General features: G+C 38.4%; 1 protein-coding gene across 3 annotated transcripts; it reads right to left on the bottom strand.

Annotated features, from left to right (window-relative positions):
• Nucleotides 1-4,124: 4,124 nt before the first annotated feature.
• On the bottom strand, nt 4,125-20,143 carry si:dkeyp-97a10.3 (inactive histone-lysine N-methyltransferase 2E). Of its 3 annotated transcripts, XM_044116094.1 has the most exons (10): nt 19,957-20,058; nt 19,719-19,773; nt 13,946-14,049; nt 13,699-13,846; nt 12,437-12,703; nt 9,764-10,051; nt 9,363-9,476; nt 9,198-9,259; nt 7,174-9,048; nt 6,106-6,548 (listed from the first exon to the last, which is right to left on the bottom strand). In XM_044116094.1, the coding sequence occupies exons 2-10, from the start codon at nt 19,753-19,755 to the stop codon at nt 6,459-6,461; spliced, it is 2,985 nt and encodes a 994-aa protein (XP_043972029.1). In that variant the 5' UTR covers nt 19,756-19,773; nt 19,957-20,058; the 3' UTR covers nt 6,106-6,458. The 3 variants fall into 3 exon arrangements, with proteins under 3 accessions (XP_043972028.1, XP_043972029.1, XP_043972027.1); XM_044116093.1 differs by lacking the exon at nt 6,106-6,548 and adding an exon at nt 4,125-5,881 and having other exon boundaries at nt 13,699-14,049; XM_044116092.1 differs by having other exon boundaries at nt 13,699-14,049; nt 19,957-20,143.
• Nucleotides 20,144-20,686: the final 543 nt, after the last annotated feature.

Below are 20,686 nucleotides of genomic sequence, written 5' to 3'. Positions count from 1 at the left end.
TTTCAATTTTAGACAACAAAACTCGGCCTCTGACATACTTAGTAGCTGTGGATTTCAGAAGCTTGTGAAGTGCGGTGTGACGGGTAAGCACAGTTTCATTAGCACTGTGTTAGACAGCCTTCAGGTCAAGCACATTTACCATGAAATAAAATGATTGCCTATTTCTAGTTCTAAATTTCATCTTCTCAGACATCCGTAAAAACATCACAAGGCAGAAATAAGAATTCATCAATGCTGAAGAGTTTAAAAGACAAAAAGTTCCACAAGGACTCTGTTTTTTTCTGACTTATTTTACTGCAGAGTAGGAATAAAACAGTCTGCCTTCATCTGAAGTGAAACATGCTGAAAATATTAAACAGAACATGATGCGCTCAGTTGATCCAACAAAAGATTATGATAGAAAACAAAACTCTTTGAAGAAACTGTGGTTTATTTGTTCCCCTGAAGGCAGCAGTTCACCTTTAAACAAGACTGTGACAACTGAGGGTTTTGTTGTTGCACTGCTTTCTCCTTGCTTTTTTCTTTATTTATTATTTTGTTTCTATTTTTTATCAGTCTCTTGATAAAAATAACTTTGCCTATGGCTTATAGAACACACCTTTAGAGTTGAACAGATGGCCAAGGCCTCGAGATGCTGATAAATAAGGAACTAAATGAAACTCAATGGGTGTCAAGACTACTTTCTCACAGCTCCCCCTGGTGGGCGAAGAGACCTAAACTGTCACTGTTGCAGTTTCAGTGCGGAGACTTTCATACAGAACAATGTTTAGCCTATAAGAGGCACAGACTTATCTTTCTGGCCAAAGGCCAACCAAAATAGAAGAATAAATTGAAAAAAAAAATATTGCCAAACAGACAGCTGCAGTGATGATGGTTTCCTTTGGTTTTCTTGTCTTTTCTCAAAGATAAATAAAAAATATAACAGTTATCTTAAATAATATTCCAGTAAGATGCAAGCTTATGAGGGCTATTTTATCCTATTCTTTTATTACATCTACTTATCTAGGCATGGAAGATAAAAATTACAAAGGAAGTTTGTTTACAAGTAGAATATGACAAATGTGTCTCCCTAAAAAATGGAGCATACAAAAAAATTTCTTGTATTTATATACATTTTAGACACAAAAAATAATATGTTTAAGACAGACGATGTAGTTGCCTTTGAAAGTGACATAGCTGTTGGCTGATTTAAACCTACAACCATCTCTTGAATTAAAAGAGAACAGTCCAAACAAGAGAAAATGTCCTGTGAGCAACACAAAATGCTTTTTTAGCCTTCAGAGGAGAATGCACAGACTGGTTGGAGATTAAAGCAAAAAAAGCTCTATCAGAGATTTGCATCAAGGAAGAGCCGCTAAGAAACCTGCTGAAACTGTGCGATGCTATCATGTCAATATGGATGAAACTCTTTTGCGGAATGATTCCAACACGTTAAATCCATGCCACAAAGAGTTATGAAAGTTGTGAATAAAAGAGTAAATTAGTACACACCCAGAAGTAGTGCTTTTTTCAGATACTGCAGCCTTTCTATTAACTCAAACCAGCCTCACCATTCTTCTCTAGCATCTTTAAGGCATTGCACTCTTTTCTGTAAACCTCAGAAATGGATGTGAGTGTAAATCCCACAAGCTCAGCAGTCTCTGAAATACTCTGACCAGCCTGTCTGGCAACAATGTTAAAAGTCACTTAAATCCCCTTTCTTCCTCATTCTGATGCTCAGTTTGAACTTCAGCAACTCGTCTCCACCACATTTAGATACCCGACTGTTTTGAGTCAATGTGATATGACTGGTTGATTTGCTACTTGTGTCAACATGCAACTGAACAAGAGTAACAGAGTGACAACCAAACATGCAGTATATGTAAATATTGCATTCCTTTAAAATAAAGAATATCAAAAAAACATTTCATGTGGTGAAGAAAATCCCCACAATCACTGACATAAATAGATATCATGGTTTTGTTTACTTACGGGGGTTAAATTGTTAATGAGAATTAATTCAATGTTGGCTTTATTCTTGCTTCTACACCATTTCCAAACTATAAAATCACATCCAATTTGTAAAAGTATGTTCTCCTGTAGAGCTGAGGTGATTTAAAATTAATTTTAGTTGAGGGTTTTAGTAGACATCTTGCAGTATTAAAATATTTTCACTGCTGTCTTTTGTGGTCTTTTAGCCTTGGTGTTATTCACACTTGAGTAGCGAATGTTTGCCACTTACCGCATACAAAAAGCTGAATTCATTGATACAAAAAAAAGTCCTATTTTGCTACACAGTACCTGAGTTATGTTTCCCTTTAATTTCTATCTCCAGAGGGATCCGTAAACATTTACTATACTTGTGGTTGTCAGAGTAAATCACAGTAAATCAGTGCACTGGGGCAACATGAGCAAATTTGCATGCAAATTGCCCCAGAGAAGGTCGACACATAAGGTTCGGAGGTTTACCCTGTTGTTTTTCACAACAAAATGTCTTGCAATCTCATTTGAATTGTTTAGGCCATAAACAACAGCCTTCGTTCCAAAGACAGTAGGCACAGGATTTTATACAAAGGACTTCATTTGTAAAACTGCAGCAAACTTTTCATAAATCATTGCTTTCCTCTGGAACCGGCAGGCAACACTCCAAGCTATTCTAGTACAGGTACTCAAATGCACTCCATCTTCACTCATTACAGTGCTAGTATACCGTGAAGTGTCTCCGATAGTGAGCAGCAGGACTTTTCATCAGAGGTGACGTAAAAGTGGGAGCCGGGGATTGGGAGACGGATGGAGCCGTGATTCAAACGCACGCTCTGCACCGCCACGATGAGACGAAGGAGGAAGATTCATCTGAACAAGCATTCTGCGTACACAAGCACCATGAATAATTATCACTATGCACACAGTGAGCAGAAATACACTCTGGCTGCAGATAGCTCTGTGATTCAGAGGCGCTTTAGAATAAATAGGTGGATTGTGGACTGACTTCGTCTGCATGCTTGAGAAGATTTTTTTGTGCAGAAAATGAAAAGAATATCATGTTTGGCAGGTTGAATCCCATTGTAAAGAGCAAAATAAAATATTTTTGCAAGTGCAAATCTTTTGTGAATAGAAGAGATGAGAGACTTCACTGTGATGACAGTAATTCCTTGAAATCCGAAGCACCCATATGGAGACACCAGTAACAAAAATCTTTATTAAAGACAGATATCTCAAAAACCCGAAGCAATGTAAAACCCCCACAAAACATGACAAAAAAATAAGGCACTTGTGGCATTACAAACTGTATGATCTGGTTATAAGTATCATTTATGAGGCTAATCATACATTATAAGGCAGTGATTAAGTGAATATTTAGCATATTAGTGTTGTTTCTTTAAAATTAAGATATTAACGTCCTTTGGGCTAATTTTTACTTTCAATCTTTTTCATATCCAGTGAAAATTTATTTTAAAAATACAAGAAACCTTTGGCCTTGTGTTTTTTGATCTTCTGATCTGTAAATCTAGTCCAACTGAGATACAGTTCAATCTTAAATCAATCTTTAAAGAAGGAATAATGTAGTAATCATGAGCAGCTACTATCTTACCTGCCAGCTCAGCCAGCTCACTAGCACATCTTATCCATCTGCACTATTTTATAAACTTCTACATTATCTTCACTATGTAAATGGCAGAAGGTATTTACATTGTTGCATGTCAGGTTGCAGTCTGTTAATAACTCTCTATTTAACACTGGTGTTACAAAACCATGCAATATTAAAATCCATCCAATTACATTTTTATCATGCAGCTTTTCTGGCCCAATAAAGACTTTGTGTAAATAAGCACATCATTTTTTAGGTTTTGTTCCTTTTCCAGACATGAAGTATTTAGGAAAATGAATTTTTCTGCACGGTTCCAACTGAATATATTAAAATTTGTGCCATGTTTATGCTTGAAAGCCCAGTAGATCCATAGTGCAGTAAAACAGAACATTACATTTCATCAGTATTATAAGGTCCACACAAATATTCTGTATGCCTCACTTAACTCACTCATCATCGGTGAATACCACAAAAAACATTTGTTTGACTATGGCTTCTGCAGAAACAAAATGGTTTTGGTTCATGTGGCTTAGTTTGCTGAAGTGATTAGCTTGTGATAGCATTTTTACTCTATCTTACTTCTTGAAGACTCTATAAGTGGAGAAATATAGAAAAACTTGTTCTTAAGCTTCATGAACTTGCTTTGAATGTCAAAATATTGAAGAACTAGTATTTCAGCTGCTTTCCCAAGGACAGACACTGACAGAAAGAGGCAGAAGTTAACACAGTCTCTCTTCCACTGTGAATATCACTGCTAATGGTGGAAATGTTTTGTAGAGGCAACCCAGAGTTGTTAGATCATTAAAATAATGCACATGGCAAATACTACAGTTTTGCAAGCCTTGAACACACACATGGGGCTGGTTTTAAAAATATGTCACTAAAAACATATCCATACAGTTTCCTAGGATTCTTAATCCACATCTTGGATCTAATAGAGCCTTACTAAGTCAAAGGTGATGAAAGTGAGCATATCATTCACCATCACAGCTATACATTTCATTTAAGATCCTCTTTAATTTTTGGTCTACTGTAATTAGCTATGTGATTGTGTGATTGAGTCTCTTCTGAGAATTAATGCCAGTCTGAGACAATTCAGGTAAAATAGTGACTGCTCCTGACTACTCAAGAGAACTCACTTCCTTAATAGTCAAACAACACATTTGAGTACCTTCTGCAAATAAACTGGAGCTGTAGCTTTAGACATACACACAGGGGTGTATAGTGCTTCTGCTGTGGAAGGTGGTATTATTCTAAATTGTCAATCCACGACATTGTCAAGACACCATTTAGCTTAGAAAATATAACCATTATAAATCAATAAATTGATAAACAGTAAAAGAAAAATATTTGCATGACCCAGTAAAATGACAACTCTGCTTTTTCAGCAGAAAAGCATGACAGTATAAGGTCTTTGTGCTGACCTCATTCATGGTTCAGTGTGATTATTTTCCAAGCCATTTAAGTCACATAAAAGCATTTAATTAATAAGCGCCCATCCATTCACGGGATCCCCCTTCTTGTGAAGTTGAGCGTTATTTCCGAGCACCAGTGAGGCGAATCCTCTTAATTGAGAAGTGTCAGAAGAGGCATCCGCTAACAGAAGGCACAAAATAAATAGCTCCATGTGAGTCAAGACCACCCCTACTGCTAATTTCTTCTTTCATAACTGTCACCACAACCAGCAGCTGAGTCCATCTTGCACTGGGGTCCCTTTTCCATTTACCGTCTGTCACTGCTTGCTCAGGTGTTCACAGATATTCATGAAACTGCTTCTCGTGTAATTTATCACAGAAGTGTTGTTTAGTTGTGTTGATGAATGGATGGTAGAATGCGAACATGGTCAGGAGCCATTGATCATTAAACTTTCTTTGAGCAGACTATGGGCAAATTTTGATATATGACCAGTGAGTTGGGAGTCAAAACAGCACAAAACATCCAGGTCTGTGGAACAGAACTATCCTGTCTATCCTGTTAGTGCTGCTTTTTAGTTATAACTTAAGCATCGTTCAGATAGTCTGATTTCATATATTCTCAAAGGTTCCATATTTCTTTTAAAGGAAATGACAATATTGAAAGCTTAATATCCCCATGGATGATGTGTTCACTGCTTTTGCAGGAAATTTGAATTTGCACCAACTTTCAGGGAATGACAGCCTTTTTGGAAAGCAGACTCTGTGGAGTCGGTCCTGCTTGGCGGAATATTAGATCACGTCTGTCAGCTGTTTGTTTGTGACAGCGCATGCAGGATAGTTGCAGAGCCTCATCTGCTGACATCTGTCATCATCTTGGTCTTCCTCTGTGGGCTTGTTGCTGGAAAGACACAACAAGGCCCTCATTGGCAACATGTCATGCAGAGGAGGCAGCAGTCACACAGCTACTATGATAAACTACTCTCACAAACACAAAGGAGTAAGGACAGTTTTTAAGGTATGAAGACGATAGTGAAAAGACATACAGTGCCTTGCAAAAGTATTCATACTTATTCTACAGTATTTTTGTATATTTTGTCACATTACAACCAAACATTTCAGGGTGTTTTATTGAGCAGTGCATAAATGTGATGTAAAAGAAAAAATTACATGTTTCATGTCAAGATGTATTACAAATAAAATTCTGGAAAGTGGTAACCTATAATACCTATGGAAAAAATCCAATGCAACCAATACATTAATTATCAGCCAATATGTGCATGGTGACTCTGGATGAACCACGAAGATCCACAGCTATGTAAGATTTATTTATTTTTATTTTTTTAACAGTCCACAAATCTGACTTCTATGGAAAAAGTGGCTGGAAAACGCTACTGTTCTAAAACCAAAAGAAGTCCTGTTTAAAGCTTGCCACAAATATTGCAGAGGAAACAGCAAACGCGGAAGATTTATTTTTTTCAGAATAAAACAAATAAATCAGAAAATAAACATAAAAGAAACATAGTGGGAGCCTGCAGAAGATGAAACTGGGGAAGATGTTCAGCTCCCTGTAGATTAGATCAAATCATACTCATATGTTGGAAAGGTCTAGTCAAAGTCCAGATCTAAATACTATTGAAAATCAGTGGCAAGAACATTTTGTTCATATTTTGTTCAGATATGACTGAGATAATCTCAGTCATATCTGACAGGTAGCATCTGTTTGTGTGAACAAAAGTTACTTTACAAAGGAGAACAGGAAAAATGTTTTGTCTCTTAATATACAAAGCTGGCTGAGACATGGCTCAAATGGGTACATGCCAAACCTTTCATTTGTAAAATATTAATAAAATCACAAGATTTTGTTCATAATTTACAACTACAGCTACATTGTGTTGATCTACTTCAAAAAAATAGATATACAATAAACTGAAGATTGTGGTTAGAATGTGACAAAAAAATTTTATTTTGTCACAAGCACTGCAAACTTACAGATGATTTCATATGCAGAAAGAGATAAACAGAATAGAGAAAAAGACAAAATGCTGGGAATGAAAATGAGCTAATAATAACTCACAAACACAGCAAGCATTTGCTATAGGTGCACATCTGAGAGAGGACCACATGCTGGAGAAAATAATACGATCATTAACCAAATGGCATCTGCTGCCTGCCATCTCTATGTATACTCACCTGCCATGCAGCGACATTGGCGGGGTGCCTGTGGTTGTGAGCGTGCACATGGCCGTGCCGGTGTGCGCCTGCCTGCACGTGGCCAGGATGATGGTGATGGTTGCGAGGCATCATGGTGGTGTGGTGAGGCGCACCGTGCTGCCGCTGAGTTGCTGGCATGTTCTGTCTGAGGGGCTGTGGAACCCTTGTTGGGGATTTGTGCTGGGTGTGTGTCTTGGGAAGGGCTTGAAATTGTGCCAGAGGGATAGGAGGAGGAGCGGGAGGTGGCTGTTGACCTCCAGCAGCAGGAGTTTGAGTCTGCACTGTGCCAGAGTGAATCAGGGCCTCCGGAGTTTGCTCTCTCCGATTTTTAAGTACTTGAGCCCTCTCAGTGTGGGCTCTGACTGCAGTCTGGGTTAGGTTACTGGGATTATGCTGGGCAGGAGGCACTGGGAATGGATCGGCGCCCCCCTGACGCGGCTGGATGGCACCATGCATGACAGGCTGTGTCTGACCTCGCCGTGTTTGGGCTGGTGCAACTATGTTTTGTTGTGCTGTGTGGGGCTGCTGAAGGTGATTAGGATCAGCCAAAGCTCTTGTATCTATGCCCTGTGGTGTAGTAACTCCCTGTTGTGCTGTGGGTTCTCGTGACACAGCAGCGTGGCCTACAGTGGCCTGCTGGCTCATGAGAGGCGATGCCTGGGGGTTATTGCTGTGAATAGTTTCCTGCCTCAGGGCAGTTTGGCTACCTCTGATGTCTCGCTGAGACCTTTCCCTGTCTGCACGGGGGTTTCTCTGTGTGTGGTGTGAGCGTTCGGGTAGAGTAACATTATTAGCATTTGGAGGATGATCAGCAGCATGATAGGTCTGTGTCTGACTATCCTCTGAGGGTGGATCGCGTCTTGGAGGAGTTCTACGACGTGTATCGGCTTGGCTCTGAGGCAGCAGTCTGTTTAGTGTCCGTCCCTCTCGTATGGGAGGATGCACGGTGTACTCTGCACTGTAATCTGAATCAGCTTCAGGTTGCGTTTGTGCTCTTTGAGGCATCCCACTGGGGTATGCTGGTGTTCCTCTGAGAAAGTCCCATGGGAACCGTCTCTGCCTGGATCTCGGTGTTGACTCATGTTGTCTTGACTCTCTGTCTGGTCTTCTACGAGGCTCTGGCTCCTGCTGAAAGGTCTCTGTGTTTTCATTTGGCTGGGAAGTCATATTGTTATTAAAATGTGTGTATCCAGTTGGAATAAGTCCAGCTTCATCTTGAAAATTTGGATTAACATGACCATTTAGTCTGTGGTTACTTGGATAGGACCGTCCTTGTGTTGCAGCATTTAACCGGCTTGTGTCTCTAAAGTTGTTTTGCGTTTGTGGAACACCATTCAAGTCTTGATTATGTGGAGGAGAAGAACTTTCTTGCGGAGCCTGTTGGCCATTGCCTGGATAGGAGTTGAGGTTGACATTAATAGTGGGTATATGAGCATTGTTGCTTAGATTATTAGAGTTTGGTGGTGCATTGAGGCTGACTTGAACTGCTGGAGGCTGATTGCTACCCTGGCCAGGTATAGCCTGAATCAGAACGTTTGGATTTTGCTGCTGCTGCATGTTCGGAGCCGTGTTTACATTCTGAGAATCCATGTGTGTAAAAGCTGGATTGTCAAAGCTATCGTTTGGGTACGAGGTGAGATTTTGCGGAAGTTGGTTTGTGCGAGTGCGGCTATTATTTTGCTGAACGTCAAAGTTACGCTGCCTGTTCAAAGTCCGCTCCTGTGGGCTTGCCTGGGTTTCAAGGTTGTTGGTGATTAAGCGCTCAGGTTGGCTTGCTTGCCTGTTCGTCTGATGGAGCGGAGGCTGGAGACCTTGGTCCAAATTCCAAACACCATTAGTTTGAGGATCTGGAGGCTTGAAGTGAGCAGGTGATAAATGAGGGCATGGAAGAGAGAGCAAAAGAAAGATAGGGTCTATTTGTGAAGGGGCCTTCAGCGGCATCGTAACGACAGAATAAAGACAAAATCAATAGTGAATCATGTGTAAACTTTGTGGTGGCTTACAAGAGGTCTTTGAATTGGATCTGTCTTTGGAGCAAACACAACATTTCTCCATTGTTCCTGTTCTGCAATAACAAAAGAATAAATTGATATCTGAGGGCAAGAAAATTACTTGCATTAGAAATGAACATAAAAAACATTACAATGCCTGTTTTACGACAGACTTACCTCTTCTCCTTCGCACAAGAACAACGAGGAACAAAATAAGAAGCACAATGATTAGGAGGCCCAGGAAACCTCCGATCACAATCCCTGCAACTTCCCCTCCATCAAAACAAACATCTGAAACAGAGAGAAGGGAATCATGGAGGGTGAATTAATAAAGGTAATGATTCTGGAGCCCAGACAGACAAGAGAGAGGATGGAAGAGAGAAAGAACAAAGGGATGAGGAAGTAACTAGTAAAAGGAGAGAGCTGAGTCACTGAATGACTTTGACCACAATCTCACTAGATCAATCTCCCAGGATGCTCCCTGTCCCTCTCCTGTCGTGAAGACAGATACAGCAGCAACTCCTAAAACCAACCGAGACCATCATCGGTCACAGAGGCAAGCATTCACCATAACTCACCCACAACTGCCAAGTTGTAGCTCTGCGTCGACGTGCCCCTGGTGATGCCGTTTGTGGCCGTGCACACATATCGGCCGCTCTCATTAGTCGAGAAGGTCTGGAGACTGAGCACCCCAGTGTCTGGCGCCCCGGATGAGATGGGCCGTCCATCTCTTTCCCATGAGAACGTGGCAGAGGGCAGCGAGGTAGATGTACAGGTGAGACGCACCACCTGGCCCACCAACACGTCCCCTCCACCAACGCATTTTTTTGGGGAGTCGACAGTCAGGACAGGGGTGTCGGGTCCATCTGGTCGGTTATGATCACAAAACATTTATTACCAAACATGACATGATTCAAAGACCACATGATATTAAAAAAGCAGAGATTGACAAATGACATGTTCTGCTAAAGGGGGAAATTGCTGTGTAAGTTAAGGCCTTTAGTTACCTCATTAGTCTTAATCACTGCAGTTAACCCTCTTTGATCTTTCTCAGCTAATGAGCGAGAGACGGCCGCTTTGTGTTTTGTTTCAGAATTTAAAAACTGTATTTTCTGTGGGATTTAAGGGGAACATTTCCATTTAAAAAAATCTTCACATTGCTTAAGGAAAGGAACCAAGACAGAAGATGCTATTTGGTTTTATGTTGCTAAAAACAGTCAGGTCCTATGTGTGTTGTGTGTTCAAAAACTGTTCAAATCCTGTCATGTTTTCCATTGTCTGACATGCCTCAGATTCATTTTGAAAGAAAGGTATTTTTCATTATTAGCCTGTGAGCAGCTGTCCACAATTTCAAAGTGAAAACAGGTGTTTAAATTTTTCTGAAGGCATTCACTTCTGTTTGTTTCAGATGTCCCCGAGATACCTTTTCAACTTGATCTGTAGTCTACAAACGGAGCATAACTAAAAAATTTTGCACAATGCAGGGTGAATGGTAGCCATGAGGTAGTACCAGAGTATGTCAAAATATGTCTCAAAATATGTGACAAAAGCCATGTCCATCTACCATGAAGGACTTTTCTTTTTTTTTTTTTTTTCCGTAAAACATGTATTAGACAAGCCTGTTATCAGCAAGGCTGGGAGCTTATTTTCTTAAAGACAATATTTTACAAAGATAACTATTTTCTTGTTTACATTTATCATGTTTTCATTTGGTGAATTCAGCAGTGACCTACATGGTAGCACACTTTAAACCTTTTCTGCTTTTTATCACAACAGAACCACAAACTTTAACATCTTATCACATAAGATTCTTAGAATCTTCTGAGACAGAAAGTGGTCCATTGTGAAATGAAATTAAACTGAAAAATATGAAATCTAAAAAGGTGTGGTGTTCATATAAAATCCATTAAAAATGTTTTGTTCTAAATCACTGCATTTAACTTTACGTTTATGGTTGTTTTTGTAATGGAAGGTGAACTTCCACTCAAATCTGAAGCTATATATACCCACTAACAGGCTTTCCTCCAGGACTGAACTGTACTTAGCTACAAAAAAATTATGTTTTATTGTGCATGTAGTCTGATGAGCAATGCACAATTCTCACTGCATGTACCACTTTGCATGTAAAGGATTCATTTTGGTTGACCAAACCACCTTCTTCCACGCTGTGTGTTTTATTATTTTAATATTAATTAGCACAAAGGAGGACACTATTAATTAATGGTTATACTGGATTTCATTTCAGTATCAAATTAAAAGGGGCTAAATGCAAATACATGCCAAAGAATTGAGAACTTAATGCTACAAACGTACACTTTCAAGTTATTCACTACTTTAGTCTTAAATTGTCACATGATGTCATTTGTGACAATATTTTTAAAAAGTTCAAGTGTCTTGTAAATTTGCAAGGCACTTAAAATTTGGAGAAATGGAATTAAAAGACGTTTTCAGAAGATTTATGGTGCCACGTACAACAACCTAAAGCAGAACTCCAATCAGAATCTACACGATATGAGATCTGCCTTGATGTCAAATGTGTTTTTAACCTTACAGTCACTAAAGGTTGCAATGTGCCTTTGAATTACAAGACAACTGGCCACTTTTCTCCATGTAAAATATGACGGCACCACTGTAAATCATGTTGGCCTGAAAACCAAGCCATTTCTAAGGTGTCACCAACCAGGTAAAGGACATTTTTCCTGTTAAATTATAGACTGACCAATTACTTTAAAAAAATAAAACAAGAAATGAAATGAGGTCGAAATTGATTAGTTGCACTTCAAGATTTATAAGCTATAATCAGGCAGCAGGAAAGCAAAAGGCCCAGTGATCAGTTAAATCACATATTTTTGCTGCAATCAATTCCTCTCAAGGACTTTTTTTGCACCGCAGGGTAAAATAAAGACACTCAATTTTTATTTGCCTTCCATCTACCAGACCCGAAATGTTTTGAGCCTTTTCTTCTTTTTCTATTAGTTAAAGGGACCGTTTTTCTGATCTAAAAGGACAATGATGCATTGCGTAAGAATGGCGGTGAGATATTCTGCTGCAAGAGCATCGTATCAGAATTAATGATGTGATCAGGACAAAGCCAGAAGCAGCACTGTGAGCTTCTGGAAGGATGTCTTGTGCAATCCGGGCGTAATTCAGCAAGCAGCATGCAGTGCAATGTGGATAGGGAGATAAGCCTCTGCCATTTGTTGTGGTCGCAGCAGATTAGCTGCCTCTTGTCTTGGTCAGTGTAAACTCACAGTAGACAGTGAGGCTCTTTGTGGAAGTCTGGGCGCTGACATTGTTGCTGGCGGTGCAAGAGTACTGCCCGGCATCATCACGTCTGGTTGGGTTGATTACTAAAAAGCCACCAGAGATGGTGATTCTGGAATCGGGTGTGATAGCTGTGCCATCTTTCGTCCACTGTGCCGTAACTTCAGTCCCACTGATCCACGTGCAACTCAGTGACACATTTTTCTCCTCCACGGCCACTGAAGGGACAGTCAGACTTACCCCACCTACTGGGTCTGCAAACAAAACACAGACATTTTACCTAAGAGCTCAACAAAACAGAACAGAAAATGTAGATTTGCAGCCTGAGAGCACACTACAAAAGTTGGAGCTATGGAACAATAGGGAGCAGTTTGCCGTTAATGCAGAGGATAATTTGTTGTAATCAAAGCAAGAAAGGGCTGAGAAGGGACAGCATTTAGCTAGAAGCACAGATGGTGAATAAGAGGGCAAACGATGCGGGTGGCAGCCAAGATGCCTCCTGGCAGACTGCCTAAGTTAAATAATTGGACGGGGACAAAAGGGGGCGTATGGATAGAGGACAGAGCACCGAGAGTAGAGGAACCGCGGCAGCAACAGCAAACAAACAAAAACAGTAGAGCCACTACTAAACAGCCCTAATTACTTTCTCAGAGCATCCGCAGAAGTGTGACTCAGCAGGAGCATTTCATTTTTCAGGATTTAAGCATCCTTTGATTCCAAACAGCATCAAGTGAGTAAGCAAGATGCTCTGAGTACTGCTAAGGGACTGGTTTGGAAAAACGTGATCTTTCAGCAAAAACAGACTTCAGATAAGTCGGTCACCCGTTCATCCTATTATTGCTGAGAGGGGAGAGCGAGACTGTGTGTCATCTGTCCAATGTGGGCTGGAAATAAGGAGACACTCAGCCGATCAGGCTCCATTACAGTACTGAATATAAATGAATGCAAATACATATCTACTGTCTCTACTTTCAGCACTACTTTTAGAGGATATTAGACATCTAAGAGCATGGGTTCTGCACATCAAATGGGTTTTAATTGGCATAAAGCCTGTAGCTACTCGCTTCCTCCCCTCCTCCTTTTTCATTACTCTTACCTGACTGTCTGTGGGTCACTAATTTCATTATACCGCCCAGATTAATTCACACCCCCTCCTATTCTCCATCTTCTTACTTTGCTCCCTCATACACTTTCTCGCATACACCACCCCTTCTTTGCTTGTGTTCAGACACACTTCTTCATTTCTTACCAAACACCCTCAGCTCCACGGATTGGGTGTTTTTCACCAGGTTTGTGGAAGGGGTGGGCGCCACATCCACTGTGTAGAACCCCGCATCGTTGAGCTGAGCAGCTCTGATTCGAAGCTGGGTGGCACTGATGGTGAGTCTCCCTTGGAACTGAGGTACACCGTTATCAGAAATGCTAGATTGGGTCCACAAAGCCAGAGTAGCTCCGTTTTGGTAAGACCATGACATGGAGAAGACAGCAGCATCAACCTTCACTGTGAACACAATCTCACTGCCTGTTTGGACCTGCACCAGAGCTGGGACGAAGTTGATTGGCACCGGGTTCTGTGCCAGGACTTTTGCAGAAATGAGAACTGAAAGAAAAATAAAGAAGTAATATTAAAAAATTATACAAAGTACAAAAGACCTGGCATCAACTTTTGTTTGGGTAAATAATAAAACCACCAACAGGTGGAGCTACATCAGAAGCATTACTGTATAGAGTACAAACTGATGGCTACATGAAGGTTACTCAGCCTTTAAAAGGACCTATTAAATACAACCAAAGCCCATCTTTTGCATGCTTTAAGAAATATATAAACCGTTTCACCATTAAAGTTCTATTTGCAAGGAAATTATTTCTGACGGGATGAAAGAGTGAATGACATATTCTTTCCTCGGTGATTAAACATAGAAATTTAAGGTTTTTAGTGTGGTTGCATAGTCTGCACTAAAAATCTTTCAGTTCAGTGGAATTAGTATCAGTTTCAATAGTAAACTTCTGAGATTTTTCCTCTTCTTCACCATCTTTGCAGATGTCCATGGTGGCGAGGTGAGCGTCAATGCTTGTCCAACCTTGCTTGTCATAGATTTTAATTCTTCTAAACTGCTCAAAAAACATATTGGGAGCCAGTTGTAAAGGTTAAATGTAAATTAAATGTTCTCTTTAAATGAAATCTTCTCTTGTTCTTTCAATGTTGAAGAGTAGCTAAGAAAAATGGGCCCCTGTATAATGTTATATTTACAACACAGAAAAAGTGGTTACTAACAAATACTTACCATATCCAAGAGTCATTAACATAAAAATCAACAATGTATTTTTAAACAAATGCTCCAGTTGCATTTAATTTAACAAAAATTGTCTAAGGTACCTATAATTTTGGATGTGGTCTGCTAGACAAGCAAAATGATATGTTATTCAGTGGGGATTGTCTCTTCTACTGAACATTAGGTTTTAAAGAATACTGACTGATTATCCTTCTGAAATGACAACATAATGCTTTTAAAGCTTTTTACTCATCTTCACAAGCAGTAGGCCTGGCTGAGTTTTCTCCAGAGTTTTCTCTGGTTGTTTGAAGCGTAATGCAGCACTGCCTCTATGCCACCTTGAGTTGCTCACTGTTGGTTAGCTGACTGAGAAAGCAGCAAAACACAACATGCTTTATTTATCACGCTGTCTAAAAACTAGCCGGTTACTGCAGAGTAGCTACAATGCAGATAGTCAACTAATTAACCATCTAATAACATCTTGCTGACCTGTGTTAGTCTTTAAAAGAAGTATATAAAGGTATAAAAAGGTAAGCTACTACTGAGGTGTTTATTTTATATTTTTATTACATCTAATCCTCAAAATCAACATAGCAAATAGATATTACAGAAAACATAACTGTATTAAGATGGTGTGCAGAAACAAGAATACTGATGCTTTTCTGTTTAAAACAAAAGTAATAAAATTCTGTTTTAAATTTTGTGTCAAGTATTGTATAAAAATATGTTTTTATACCCCAAGCTAATTTTTCTATCCTCCTTGGCAAGAAAATGGATAGAGAATTGTCACCTATGTTGCAAATAATCGTTTTTTAAACAATGTTGTTCTTCTTTATATTTAATAGCAGAATTAAGATGCAAATGACAAAATCATACTTCAATCACAAACATGTTGGATGAAAGCTATAACCAGTACCATTTGCTTATCACAAACCATGTTGAGGACACTTTAAACTTGTGAAGAAAGTGTCCTGAACAGATAAGAACAAAATAAATAAAAAATTCTGGCCTATGTGCATTATACCATGTGTGAAGTCATAGCACTACAAATCACACAGACCGCAACATTGGCACCCATTTGGTTCCACTTACATTATGTTGCTCAGTAGAGCACTTCAGTAACAATACTGGAGGTTAAAGGGCTTACGTGCAATGAGTGCACTGTCAAGTGTTTTTTACGTGGATCAAAAGCTAAGACTTTCAAAGACAACTCCCGCAAAGTAAATGTACCAAGTTGAATTCATAGTGTGATCACAGTATATTGAGCCACAGCCAATGTGGCATTTGATGCAAAAAATAAGCCTGAAAATTCTGCCAGAAAATTGAAAATGCCAAATAGAGATGAAACAAACTTTATTTGCATAGGAGTTGTGACAAAAAACAGGCCTCTAAAATCTGAAATGAGCTTCATTACAAACTCAGTTTGCAAATTCATGCAGACCCCAGAGAAGTGCACAGCAACGGGTGTGACTATGTGACTTACAAAGCTAATAATACATCGACAAACCTGTCTGTATTTCACAGAAAATTCAATAGATATGTCAGTATAAAGTAATACATTATTTATTTGTAGAGAGAAAAGGAACCAAAAATAACCTGTGAAGAGCACAATACTTTTTAGGCCCCTTTGATACCATTCCAATGCAGCCATTTTGATTCAGAAGCCACCCAATTAGTAAGCAGAGTCTTCTGGTCTTTATTCCTAAAATACGATATGAAACAGCATCATGCTGTTGGTATACTTTTCTTCAGCAGACACAGTGCAGCTGAGTGAATGGACTGAGCTAAATGCAGGGTAATCATGGTAGAAAGCCTGTTGGAGGCTGGAAAAGACTTGAAGTTTGGCCAGAAGTTCACCTTCTAGAACAAAGAGACTAAATATACAGACAGAACTAAGCTGTATTACAATCATTGGCAAGACTGAAAACTTTCTCTTCCATTCAGTCTGTCTGAGATTGACCTATTTTTCAGGCACTTGAAGTGCAAAGGTGGTAGAGAGACACATCCAAACAGTCTTCCCGCAGTAGCTGCAGAGAACTTACTCATGGAAAATGAAAAGCATGCCATGTTTTAGATTTCAGTTTTAGTTAAAGACTATCTTTCCTTTGCCTTTATATTGAAATAATGTATTTCTTTGTGTTGTTCCACTATATAAAACCTCAGTAAATATATGTAAGTAAAACTGTGAAAAGGTTTAAGAGATATGAATCCTTTTGCAAGGTACTTTAAACACTCTGTAAATGTTTAGAGGACAACGTTCTGTGAAACAATAAACTGAATACATTTTATGTATTTTACGGATTTATTGTTGTACAGTATCACATGTTCATGTTCAGGCTGGAAGGAGTCACCTGAATCAGTGGTCCCTTTTTACGGGCACATTAAACCATGTAAGAGACCTCTGTTCACTAAACCACATGATCGGTCTCATTGGATGTTTACTGCACAATCTTTAAAGGAGGAAAAAAATACAGCAACTTCAGTTACTTGACTTAGAGTTTTAAACAAAAGGGTTAATTGGTTCCACCTTTTGTTGCATTTTCAAAGACTAATGAGTCATGAGAACAACACCCATGAGTGACGTAGCAGTTTATTGCTGCATTCAAGGGCTGTTGGAAATCTTTTCACAAATACCAGAAGATGGATTAAGAGTTGGGTAAAATTAAGGAAAAAATATATGTTAATTTTCAATCTAACTTGAAATGCAACCCTTAGGTTTTAGGACAGGTTGCCAACTGTTGATGTTGATGACAATAAAGCTGAAATGTTGTTATATCACAGACAGAAACGATTTGATATTTTGTTGCTGAGCTTCAGGTTTTTTGTGTTGATCCGAAGAAAATGAAATTTTAACCTTACAATCGATCTCTTCAGCTTGGACAATTGTTTTTGTTTTTGTCCAAAGGTTTATGTCTCTGATTCATCCAGAAAACCACGTATGAGAGGCACAGCAAAGATTTAGACGGAAAATTTAATTTTGTAGACATTTCTGCTTGGATGGCTGTTTCATGGAATCTTTAGACAACAGCCAAATGTGTATTTAATAATTTTAAAATGTTGCTAATAATTACTTCAATTATTATCTGTCATGCATGAACAACAGCCCTTAGCTAATAAACAAATTAAAATATAATTTACATTCCTAGAGATAATTTTCTTTGCTCATCTCACTGCAACTCAGTGAGATGAGCTTTTAAACTTTTTTGGGGGGGGGTTGCATTTTCTTGGTTCAATGCACAATGCATTTAAAATATAATAATATGGTTGAAGGCAGCTCATTTTCCTCCAAATTATTTCTCCCAATCGTTTCCCTAATCCTTACTAATGCACCACTTGTCTAAAAATTTCAGTACAGTTACTTTTCTTAAGATGAGCTTGGATTTAATTTAATGCACAAAACAGCCAAATGCTCCCATTTGTTTTACACGTTAGGGAGAAAGAATGGTTTCATATGTGTAGCAAGTATTTTAGCACAATTCTGTAAACTTTAATTATTTCTTAAAACCCATTTCTCATGTTGAATAATTATTTAGAACTGAACAGACACCTAACGTGGCACAATTTTAACTTACAGAGCTTTTTATAGCTGAAAAGTAGTTAGCTCTTTTTTTGTTTTAATTGAACATAACTTTGTTTTTTTTTATTAGGGGTTTCTCCATTCAGCTCTCGCATTCCTGCAGATGGCCTAACAAGCCACTTATCAACCTCATGTTGTATTTTTTTTCCCCTCATTCGTCCACAAGACCCTAACCTCCTCTACTTGGGCCAGGACCTCATCCTCAACTCAGAAAAAGTACTGTACCTTTTTTCTGCCCAAGACCATGGTTTGAGGTTTAGAGGTGTTTATTTTCATCCCAGTACGACTATCCACCATTTGATAGAGCCTTCGACAAAAGAACACGCTCTTGAAGTGGGGAAATTAGGTGTCGATTTTTATAAGAAATAATATCAATCAGAGCAACATAAAAGTTGCAGGCCCACAGGCCTTGAGAACTGGAGTACCTCTATTTGACTAAAATGTTCTCCAAGTAGAATAAAGACATGTCTACTATCACAAATGTAAAGTACAAGATCTAATTTAAGCAGCAGACCAACAATGTGAGATGAAAAGAAAGAGAGTATGAGAAACCCCTGATCTCAACTGATTGTGCAAAATAATAAATAAATAAATAAATAAATAAATAAATAAATAAATAAATAAATAAATAAATAAATAAATAAATAAATAAATAAATAAATAAATAAATAAAGGTCCTTCTCCAAGTGTGCTTCAGTCTTAAGACATATAACTTCTGTAAAAGTGAAACAATTGCAGTATGATTTTGTTTAAAAAGATATTCCTTAATGTGGGATATTTTTCTCCCAATGAAAAAATATAAGTTAGAATTAAAGTTTGCTTTATATAAAACTTTCCATAGTAATAATTTACACTACTGCAATACAATATTGAATTAGTTTAAAGCTTTTAGTACATTATTTCCAGGGAATACCTAGGAGAGCCAATCATTGTGAAAGCTGAAGAAAATCAAGAGAACCAAATGACTTGTTTGAGTTCTCCATGATTAATTGTCCTTGGCAACTTACCAAGTACAAGTAGTATTTACTCTGTTTTAAAATGTCTGTACATCTTAAATTACCAGTTGTTTTCCTGCAAATCTTTGATGACATGTTGAAAATGGATTTTAGAACCAGTTATTGGCCCTCTAAAGGCACGACGTCTATCACTGGTTGGTTCACAGATAAGAATGTAGCCGCGCAGGTTTGGGAGCGCGAACCGAGACTGTTTTATTTACGTGCATGGATTATTTCAGCGGTCCAACCCTCACTTGTTCAGTGTTTTTTTTTTTGTTTGTTTTTTTTTTTTCTTTGTTTGTTTGTTTGTTTTGGGGGGGGTTTCCACTGTAGACACTTTACCGAAAGTACTAAGAGATAGTATGGGTATTTTATGGATACAAAAAGAAAAAGAGAAGAAACTATTGCAGCAAATGATTTTTACCTGCCAGAGACAGACCGAGGGAGAGCCAGTGTTTCATTTCGTCAGTCAGGCCAGTCTGTGTTGAAATAACAAACAAAACTACCTTAAATGCAAAAGTTTGCGTTTTTAAAGGTTTAGAAGTCATTTCACCACAAAATGCTATTAGAGATATCTAATCACAAATTCTTTTTCGTTTTCAACACAACACAAACAGTGTCTTTAAAATTTAGACGAATCTATAAATGATTGTATAACTTACCAAAATGCTTTCGTCCTTCCCTCATATTGTTTATACACCGATACGGCTTCAAATGTTTTACTTGCTTCCTAATGTGACAACTTCCTGTGTCTGCTTCACCTGTCACCGCCGAGTCACACCTGTGTCTTAAAGGGCCAGGACACATTTAGATAACTGAAAGTGACAGCATTCCCGGGAAAACCCTGCAGTTTACAGACGGTGCGCTTAAGTTTTATTAGCTATTAAAGCCATTTTCAAAAGAGTTTCTAAGAGGTTTCAATGTGAATTTGTTTTTATTATTTAGGAAAAACCTTTCTTCTCTTGATTCAAATATGTTAATGATCAGGAAACAAGCAAGAAATATCTGAAAATTCTTCTAGATTTGCCGTTGCATTGCAAGTTACATAAAAATGACTTTTGATTTAATTGAGTGTTGACGGTTTTCAGGCGGTTTTATTTCAGACTGATCATCCAGATTTGAACCATGGTGTTGTTAGTAACCTGGTCTACATTGTTAAGACAACCTGTGACGCTGTTGTAGAAAAGCTAAATTCAATCTTGGAGAAAGTATCCACAAAGCCGAATGTCTTATACTTTTTACATAATTAGAAAACAAGATGTATGTGTTTTTAGAAAATAAATTAATAAATAAAAGCTTTCTGCTTCAAACTTGGTGTTCTTTTGTTGTTTCTTATTCTCTGACTGACTGCCAAACCAAACACTCAATCATCAAATGAAATAAAGCATGTTT

The sequence above is a fragment of the Gambusia affinis genome, linkage group LG05, assembly GCF_019740435.1.
Source record: "Gambusia affinis linkage group LG05, SWU_Gaff_1.0, whole genome shotgun sequence".
In the NCBI taxonomy this organism is placed as follows: domain Eukaryota; kingdom Metazoa; phylum Chordata; class Actinopteri; order Cyprinodontiformes; family Poeciliidae; genus Gambusia; species Gambusia affinis.
The sequence above is the reverse complement of the archived record's forward strand: the minus strand, read 5'-3'. Positions and strand labels throughout refer to the sequence as shown.

Bases quoted from the DNA above. Each gene is read 5' to 3' on its own strand.
- si:dkeyp-97a10.3 (XM_044116092.1), bottom strand. From the start codon at position 19,755: ATGAAACACTGGCTCTCCCTCGGTCTGTCTCTGGCAG. The intron at 12,704-13,698 runs GTAAGAAATGAA...TTTTGTTTGCAG, and splicing joins CGTGGAGCTGAGGGTGTTTG to ACCCAGTAGGTGGGGTAAGT. The intron at 9,477-9,763 runs GTGAGTTATGGT...TCTCTGTTTCAG, and splicing joins CTACAACTTGGCAGTTGTGG to ATGTTTGTTTTGATGGAGGG.